This window comes from Topomyia yanbarensis, chromosome 1 (genome assembly GCF_030247195.1).
Source record: "Topomyia yanbarensis strain Yona2022 chromosome 1, ASM3024719v1, whole genome shotgun sequence".
Classification (NCBI taxonomy): domain Eukaryota; kingdom Metazoa; phylum Arthropoda; class Insecta; order Diptera; family Culicidae; genus Topomyia; species Topomyia yanbarensis.
Window position 1 is genome coordinate 151885757 of NC_080670.1, and position 9622 is coordinate 151895378.

General features: G+C 40.2%; 2 protein-coding genes across 5 annotated transcripts in view; one reads left to right on the forward strand and one right to left on the reverse strand.

The window, feature by feature from the left end:
• The window catches only part of LOC131677646 (coronin-7), a 59806-nt gene extending 50413 nt beyond the window's left edge, over positions 1-9393 (forward strand). For all 4 annotated transcript variants that reach the window (XM_058957548.1, XM_058957565.1, XM_058957574.1 and 1 more), the window contains one exon: positions 7146-9393. In XM_058957548.1, coding sequence (XP_058813531.1) covers positions 7146-7238 — 93 coding nt within the window. In that variant the 3' untranslated portion in view covers positions 7239-9393. The remainder of the gene's footprint in view (positions 1-7145) is intronic.
• LOC131677665 (tudor domain-containing protein 1) lies at positions 2018-5198 on the reverse strand. The gene is made up of 3 exons (XM_058957588.1): positions 4715-5198; positions 4284-4664; positions 2018-4091 (listed from the first exon to the last, which is right to left on the reverse strand). Exons 1-3 carry the CDS (start codon positions 5047-5049, stop codon positions 2534-2536), a joined length of 2274 nt encoding a protein of 757 aa, XP_058813571.1. The 5' UTR covers positions 5050-5198; the 3' UTR covers positions 2018-2533.
• Positions 9394-9622: the final 229 nt, after the last annotated feature.

The window sequence follows — 9622 nt, forward strand, 5'->3', positions numbered from 1 at the left end:
CGTTTGCGTTTTGGACATTTGGCAGGAGCTTGTAAAGGCCCGGATAGATCTAGGATGTGTTGGAAATGCGGGGAGGCGAGTCATCTTACGAGGGACTGACGGGTTAATACACTCGGAAAACTCCTGGAAAGAATCATTTCTAACAGGCGACAAAATCCACGGAGGGCGAGCGCGGACTGTTCAAGATACAGTTTAGATTCCGCAAAGGAGCATCGGCAGTGGATGCAATTCGAACAGTGCCTGAGAGTGCGGAGAAGGCATCTAAACGGAGGCGACAACGAGATCGATTCTGCGCTGTGGTCACAATAGATGTGAAGAATGCATTTAACAGCGCCAGTTGGGGAGCCAACGCTGCAGCGCTGCAAAGAATAAGGGCCTCCGACTACTAAGGCGGGATCTTGAAGAGCTATTTCCAGAGCCGAGCGCTGCTGCACGAGTCAAACCAATGGCAGAAGTCAGTGTGAGTGACAGCGGGTGTTCCTCAGGGCTGCATTTTCGGTCCAACTCTTTGGTACAGGATGTACGATGGGGTCTTGATACAGCGGCTATCGAGAACTGGATGAACGGAGTCAAGCTGCAGGTAGCTCACCACAAGACAGAGGTGTTGTTGGTCAGCAACTGCAAAGCGGTTCAGCGGTCGCAGATCGTCGTCGGAGAGCACGTGATTGCATCAAAGCGTGAACTGAAGCAATTGAGAGTGACTATCGACGACCGGTTGAGCTTCAACAACCACGTCGACAACGCTTGCGAAAAATCGGCGAAGGCAATGAACGCAATAACGAGAATCATGCTAAACATCGGCGGCCTGAGATGCGATATGGGGTTTCCGCCTGGGGTGCGGGGCTGAAAACCATGCGGAACCGCGAAAAGCTGAACAGGACGTTCCGGCTGACGAGTCGAGTACGAGTCGCGAGCGCGTACAGAACAGTATCATCGGAGGCAGTATGCGTTAGCGCCGGGATGATCCCCATCGGCATCACCCTGGCGGAGGCTATCGATGCTACAATTGAAGAAACATTAGGAATGTGAGGAACATGGTGAGAATCGTTTCGAAGGAGCACGGAGACCTGACAAAGCTCCTGTCGGGCCACGGATGCTACAGGATGTATCTTCATCGATTCGGGCATGCAACGTCACCATTGTGCCCGGAGTGTGAGAACGTTGAGGAGACACCGGAGCATGTGATCTTCGAATGTCCGAGGTTCGAAGCGACGCGCAGGGAGATGCTTGAAACGGGCGGATCAGACATCAATACGGGTAATGTCATCTACAGAATGACAAGCGACGTAAACACGTGGAAAGCGGTCGACGGAGTGGTAATGCAGATCATGATTGACTTACAGCGGGAATGGCGTGATGAGCAGCGAGCAACGGTTTCAGGAGAGCAATCACAATCGAGAGACTCTCCGCCGAAGCCAACCTACGGCTTGATTTCGAGAGAACTCTTCGTCGGAGTATGCTAGGTCCATCGCCGGGGACTAGAGCGAGTAGTTCGCGAAGAAGGCGGGGACTCAACGAGGAAGTGGTACTAAATGGCACAAGGGAGTCGAAGGGCTCAGTAAATCAGACTTTCCTACTGCCATACGGAATTTGCCACGTGGTGTGGATGGTCGAAAACTGGTACTGTGTCGAGGAGGTGTCCTGTAACGCTGCTGATAGAAATAACATCTAAGTATTTGGATTGGAGTAGTTGTGCGCTGTACACATAAAAAAACTCTCCCCGAAGTAATGCCGTAAGGTAGTGCCGGGGAGGAATCAGGTTCCGTGCAAGAGTGTTTTAGCGGGTTGGGTGGCTATCCAAATGCGTTCACTGAGTTGTGGGTTTTTGTACATTTTTTATGCTCTAAAAACCACACACATGCATCCACATAGATATTCTCCGATCTCGACGAACTGAATCAACTCGAATGAAATATAAAGTTATAAAGACGATTTTAAGAGTGGTTCTTTATATCAGAGGCAAATATGCGCTTTGTGTTGTACAGTCGGCGATTTCATTGGATGTGTACTTAGAACATACATTAAAAAAGGATTTATTTCAAGAATATTTAAATTACGTATATCTTAAATTAATACTAAAAATGAAATTACAAACAAAAGTATAAATTCTATTAATTCGTCATTTTCAGGGTCCTGTCAGGCGGCCATTTTTCCTGGCCAAGATCGCCTTTTGTAAAAATCAAAACAATCCTCAAACGGTTTTTGCAGCGCTTTTTTTTTTGATTTCCTCACGAAATAATTTGGCACCATTTCTTTTTTAACAGGAATAGAAAGGTTAATGTGTTGGCCAGCGTTGCCAGATTTGCAGACATTTTGAAGACATTTCAAATGTGACAATTTTTCATTTTGAAGGTATTTTTTTGGATTTCTGACAATCTATAACCGATTCAGAATCCTGGTCGTTGAAGACAAAGGAAGACATTTTTTTTATAAAATGTGAAAACATTTGAAAAATATTTCTGGTATCTCTGATGTTGACTACTTAAAAGCCTGTACATCGCCATAGCCTTGCCAGGAGGTTGGTTATTTTCCATCAGAATATAGATTGAGTTTTATTATGATTTATAATGAGCCGGTCATCGATAAACTCAATCAAATCCGGCACCTTAATTACCGAAAGCATCGTTGTGTCTTCCTTCGACAGTGTATCGCCAAACTCTTTAAATTCAGTTTCCTCACTTATCTCCACTGTCATTGGTTCGTTTTCCTCCAGGTAGATATCTAGGAATTCTGAATCAATTTTAACCCCAGCCTTTTCAGCTTCCTCCAGTCTGAACACCTTCGCATCGGTAGTACGTACTTCCACCGCCAAACTGGGTGGTATTTTTCGAATATCCTCCAGTTTTGCCATTAGCAAGCAGCCATAATCGCACAGGAATACGGAAGGCCGACCGTCACCGACCGATTCCAAACAGACACCTCGATACCAGGTGCCCATGTTTCGTATCAGGCATAGTTCGTTTAGCCGAGGAGTGTAATGTTCAGTGAACTGTTCCACTTTTTTACCGTAACTTTGCAGTTTCTGTTGAAGGTCTTGAAGATATGGAAGGTCCTGACACGCGATAAGGGTTACACGAAAATCTAGCTTGATGGTGGTACGATTCAAGATCATAATGTCCATTTTGGTGCTTAGGGGTAGTTTTTTATGAGGTATTTTTTTGTAGTCGATGAAGGAATCAATGTTTTCGACCACTTTTACCACCGGTATTATTATAAGCTGGTTAATTTGTTTGTTGACGCTAATGCCTTCGACAGTTCGAAGCTGAGCGTCAACTAGATTACGGCTGCCTTCAAGTTGGGCTTTCATTTCCAGTGGTTTGTTTATGAGGCTGTTCAGATAGGACATTGCTTTTTCAATATGACCATACTCTTCGGTTATTCCTTTCAGGTGCACTTTGTGTACGCAAACTTTTCTCAGTTTAAGCTTTTCGTCTTTGAGCTGTTTCAAATCGTCAATATTTACAAGCTCAACCAATCCGAATTCTATGAAAACACAGTGGGCTTGCTTCTTAGAAACCTTAGTGATCAAAACGCGAGCGTAGATATTAAGAGGTTGATACAGAGCTAAACATATGTCACCAGCTTCTGAAACATCGTACAACTTTTCTGCACTGAGTCCAGCTTTAGCTACATCGCTCAGTGTTTGCAAATATGCGATATTACTTTCCTTTTCCAAAGATCTAACGAATACACGTTCCGGGGTGAGCACGGACAGGATAGAGACGTGAGAACCTTTGGGAAACTTTTCCTGGGATAGACCATCCAGCTCTTCGAAGCAACCTTTATTAGTTTTGTTCAGTAACGGAGACCGTTGCTTCCAGCCTTTCAAATGACAAACATCTTTGTGCTTTTTGTAGTCCTCTCGTTGACAGTGTGCTGAACAGTATGGGGATTCGCAAATGGTACATTTAAAGAATCCTCGCTGACCGCATGCAACACATCGTGTCTCCGGAAACAGAAGCCTTTGTTCCTCCGATAAACCTCTGTAACCGTACACCGGCCGATTAGTGGAATTTTCAATCAATGTAACCTGTTTAACGGCAGCCCTCTGAACTAAGCTGTTGATGCGATCCTTGATGTTGGCATCCAACCTATTGAATTGAGAAAGAAAAATAGCCTTAATCTTAATCTATTGATGGAGTATTAAATGCATAATTAAAAATTAGCTACTAAACGTATGCGATATAGCCTTATCCTACATTGTAATCAGAAGTCATTAACGTATAACCTATCATTTTTCGTTGGATTTTTGCGCCCTTGTCCCGCGTTTATAGGATACTTACGTTTTATGTGAAACGCTTTCGCTTCTCAGCAACGTTACAATGCTGAATATCTGATCGGTATCCACACTGGTCAGTGCGGACAACTTTCCCGAATAGTGACTAGCAGTCGCTAAATCTTGCTTCGCGGGGAAGCGAATTTTCAGCGGAATCGAAAAGCCCGTTTTGATTCTACGCTGTGCCAGTGTGGTTTCCCAGTTATCCTCCTGCCCGTTGTTCTCTAGTCTTGGTATCAGCCGTTCGCCCGGCGCCGACTCGAATGGCGGTGGAGGTGCTGGAAAGCTTTCCGCTTCCATGGGTAACGACTTTTTCTCGTGAGCGAAGGTAGGATAAAATTGAAAACCCAACTTACGGTTCAGTTCCTGGATAGCCAAACCCGCCTCACTGAAATAGGCAAATATTATTGAACTTAATTCAAAGTCAATCGAACCTACCTTTGATTAGCAAACTCCACGAACGCATAATTGGCGTTATCCTTTGGCTTATGTACACTGACCACGGTTCCATAAGGACGACAGAGCTGTATTAGACCATCTGCTGTCAAGTCCTGCGTGTTTTTCAAATGAATCCGTACGGCTGGTGGATAATTGAAAGCCATTCCACTGCCTTCGCCACCAACGGAACTAGTAGTTCTGGCTGCCGCGGCTGCTAATGCACCCGGTTGCTGCCGGTCGTCCAAATCAGCGCCGGGTCCACGATCGTAACGATTCAATAGCGGGTCACAGTAGTCGCGCTGCATCTGATCATACTCTTCATCCAAGCCAGCCATGCTCGATGTAGTTTCAGGTTTCTGCTACAATGTAGAAATTTGAAACCTCTTTTCACAGTAATCAGCACTTTCTTATCAAAGCAGTGCAAAAAAAAACGCGTGAAAGTACAAAAAAAACGGGAGCGAAACGAGACGCGATGCAATTTCGTTTTGTTTTGACAGTTTTGGTAACGCTTTCAGGTTCATCTTGTTCATCGTTCAAAATGAACTGCTTTTAGCGGATCCCTACCATTGGTACGAATACAAACTCGTCGAAATGGTAGAAAGCTGCATAAAGGGTGGCGACGGACAATCGAAATGACAAAAAGCTATATTAAGGGTGGCGTCCGAATAACAAAAAGCTTAAGATTTGTCATATTTTTTTTGGTGTGCGAACCCTTACGAACCTAAAGCGGCCCTTACACGTTTCATAGTTTTGTCAATACTAGAGAGTATTGACAAAAATATTGAACGTGTAAGTACCGCGTAAAACAAGACGTGAAAATCGGCTTCTTATTTTTCATTCGACGTTCTTCTTTTCACACATTTCACCCCTGCCGAAATCTTCCGAACAGTATTGCTACTGTTATTAATGAAAATGGATACTTTTTGATTGAGTTAGTTACGCATAATTGTCCCATGTTACTTTTTAATCATTCAAACTTTTTCTTTCATCAAACGATCCTTTTTGAAGTATTAGTACATGTAGCAACCTGCCCACAGTCCTATCCCTCAGCAGAGTATTACCCCTCAATCTTTCTCTGCGTCTAGCTGTCACTTTGACAAGTCTGCGTTCATGCGGATCCGCTAACCTTTCAGACAAAAGGTCTAACAAGTTTTCTGCTCGACGTATGCTTCATTCTCAACCAGACCGTCACGTAATAAAGTACGCTACTATTTTTTTACGTAAAAACGTGTTCAGTGTAAAATCGCTTCCGAACGTCCCGTTAAATTAGGCAATCCATAAGACGTTTCTGATCAGCTGATTATTTCTTGTTTATTTATTCTGACGTTATTCCGAGGGGTGCGACGTCCGACAATATCGTTGATTCGATCCAACATCAAACGAATCGGACTAACAAAGTTGTTTGTCGGACGAATTTTTCTGTTCGCAGGTGTAGACTTGTTGACAGAACCCACCGCTGAATTGTCAAACAAACGTCTAATGGATTGCCTAATACCACAGTAATTTAGTACGCACTTAATTTTGTTTTACCAAATCCCAGCTTTTTTTGCAACTTTTACCGAGTTTTACACAGACGAGCACTCAGATAACAATGCTGTTACCGAGATCTCAGTAGAAGTGACGTTTGTTTTGCTGAAACTCGGAGAATATATCGCTGAAAATCAGTAACAAAAAGCCACTTTGCTGAGCTATCAGTTGAAAACCTTTACTGATTGTTAAGCTGTGTGGAAATTACCGAACTGAATTGAGTGTGTAGTGTTTTTTTACGGGGGTGTCAGCTAATTGTTTAAAAAATTGCGGACAAATTTGGGACATTGGGAATAATTCTTTGAGAGTGTAGTGTAGATTCAACGTCATTGTCCATTTTCACTCAATCATATCTGGTAAGATAGTGGAAAGAAGTGTTTTGTTTCTACGCATTTGTTCATTGTTGCGAATAAGCGATTTTTTTTGAAAATGAAAATATGTTCTGTGTTCGTGTGTTTTATAGTACCTTTCAATGTATTTTAACACTAAAAATCAAATACCTTTTTCTCAGAAATATTGATATTTAATATTAATTGACAGCAAATGATATAGATACTGTAATAAACTTGTTCTATGATCGTAGAATAAATTCCACACAGTCAAGGTAGCCGGAATTTCGGCTGACTACTGTTAGAATTCTGGCTCAAAATATGCAACCGATTCCGAATTGTAATCGGCTGTTTCATTTGATTCGGAATTCCGACGGAATTCTATCCGGGATGCCACACCTGATGCAATCGATCAAAATTACACCCACATTAGAATACGTTTATACTATATTATATTACATAATTCATTACCTAAAGTCATTCACTAAATACCTGAACAGGCGACAAATGATGGGTCGAATGTATTTACACCAAAAGATTGAATTTTAACCACTAGTTTATCTTTTTGCTTTCAGATCAAAAACTCGGTCAGCGCACGTATGTCGATAAATCGTAAGCTTGAACAGGACGACATGGAAGGAGTGGATGAGAAAGAGTGGGATGAGTGAACAGATCCAGAATCGCTTTAGGCTGAACTTCTTCGTTTGAAGCCAGTGTTTTGCTCAGCCTTATCGTGAATCAGTTCAGTGGTGACTTATATCCGAAAATATTTCAGTTTCGCTCACATGATCTATATTTTGAGTGAATCAAAATCGATTCTGGCTGAAATATATTTCGGAATACACTAATCTGGATTCTTAAATAAAAAATGATAGAAGATTTAGATGGACCGATTCAATAATGACATTTATGATAGCATCCGTTTTTTTTACAATAATTGTAATATCCACTTTTAGAAAGGACTGCTGAAACAGTTCTCATTTTTACTTTTCAGTAATTCTCAAAACGCAAGATACAAAGCTGGCACGAAGAAAACAGCAACAACATTTTGTATCCGGGACAATGTAAAATTATATGGCACGTATTTAGAAAACTTCCTAATAAAATTTTATATACACCTTTATACGCAAACGATCGCGTTACCATACAAAATATAGATAATATATGAGCAAAATAATTGAGCTGACATTTTTAAAAGATTAGTTGCAGCAGATATTGGAGTAGCAATGTGGAGTTTCAAAGTCTTATCAATCCAACTGCCAATCGAAGACCAAGGATAGCGAGTTTTAACGGGAATACATTCATATTCGCAGCGCAGTTCATTTCACGACCGAATATTTGAATGTAATGTGTAATGGCGATGACTAGAACAAGAAGATCACTTTGTGAAGACTCGTAATTGGTAATTTAAATTTTAATTTCTTTCATTAATCGTGTATGAGTTCTTTTACTATAAAAAAACTCGATCAAGAGATTGGATGCTAGTCAAATGAAGATGCTCAAACCAATCGTAACGTTAAAAATGATAGTAGTTCATAGTACTGAAGCTTGTAACGCGTATTTTGCTAAATAGACGTGTAGTTTTATAGGCTAAAATTATACAAAACAAACGCATATATTGGCTGGTGAAAGCTCTCTCCATCGGCGCACAAATTATCTTTAGAATATTTCAATAATTGGGCAACATTATTTCCTAATTCGTATAAAAAGAGAAAACGTGAAAGGTAAAATCGATAAACTTGTAAACTGTAGGTAACAACTGTGTGCTGAATATTTATTTCTCTGACAACACTCCGCGAAATAATTGTGATGATTTCTCTTATTTTAAGATGCGAAGAGTGCTTTGTATGTTTATATTAAGACAGGTATATTTAAGTGTGCCATTGTTTCCGTTTTTATAAGTTTTGCTTTAATATTTTTCGAACAAACATTAGCCGTAACTGATTCGCATTCAAACATGTTTTCTATTTTTAATGAACGAGATTAGTTTCATACTAACTTATGTCATATTCACTAGAAAACACCTTTCCTGTTTGTTAAATATTTAAACCCTTTGATTTCTGAAAATATCCAGCGAGAGTGGTTTCATAGTACTAGAATTTTAATATTTGTTTAAAAAACGCTCGCAAGCATTCGATTTGCCGTCCGCATGCCTTTTATCAGCAAACCGCGGGTGAGCGTTTCTATTATATGTTCAATATTATGAAAGTGCTAAAATGTATGGGAAGTACCATTGTGCGCTAATGTTCAGAAATTAGCGGAATTTGAATGAAAGTTTAAAACATAGGCTTTATGTCAGATGGGAAAGGTCTATTTGCAAATATTGGAATATATCAAAAATAAAACACACTTAATCGCAACAGTAACATAATTATTTACGTAATCGATATTCAGAAATACTATGCATAATTATTCAAAACGTGATTTCTTTTAAACAAGCATTATTATGTATATTACCCAACTATTGGTGTATTATTATCATAGGTATTATGGAACGTCATCTAAAAATAAATTTAGGTCAAATTTTGTTTATTTTTAAATCCGTAAAGTGTTTGCTACAGTAGCATAAAATCTATTATTGCTAAAAATGAGAAAAGACGGTTCAACAATGGTATGATATTCGCATATAGCATATATATTGACAGCTTATCGCAAACTGCATGTGCGGCATTGGGGCCGTGGTTGAACGGTAATCAGATTCCACATTATTAAATACAAAACATTCATAGAAACAATACACTTAATATGGACGCAGCATCTTTTGAATTGAGCTAAGTTACGAAGAATTGTGAGAAAGAACAAAATATCATGAATAAGAAAACATTTTCTTCGCCTTACTATGAAATAGTCTGAAAAAGAACTCCAATATTAGTACTTTGATGTGGTGCGGGATAATAAACTTTAGGCTGTTTACATTTCATTTTTCAAAAAACTGTCCAGCATGATATTTTTAATGGTATTGTAGGGTAATCTGGCCTATTTCCTGACAATTATTTTTATAGAAACTTTTTTTTTACAAAGAAGCTCTTTTTACATAAGGTAAGGTATATTG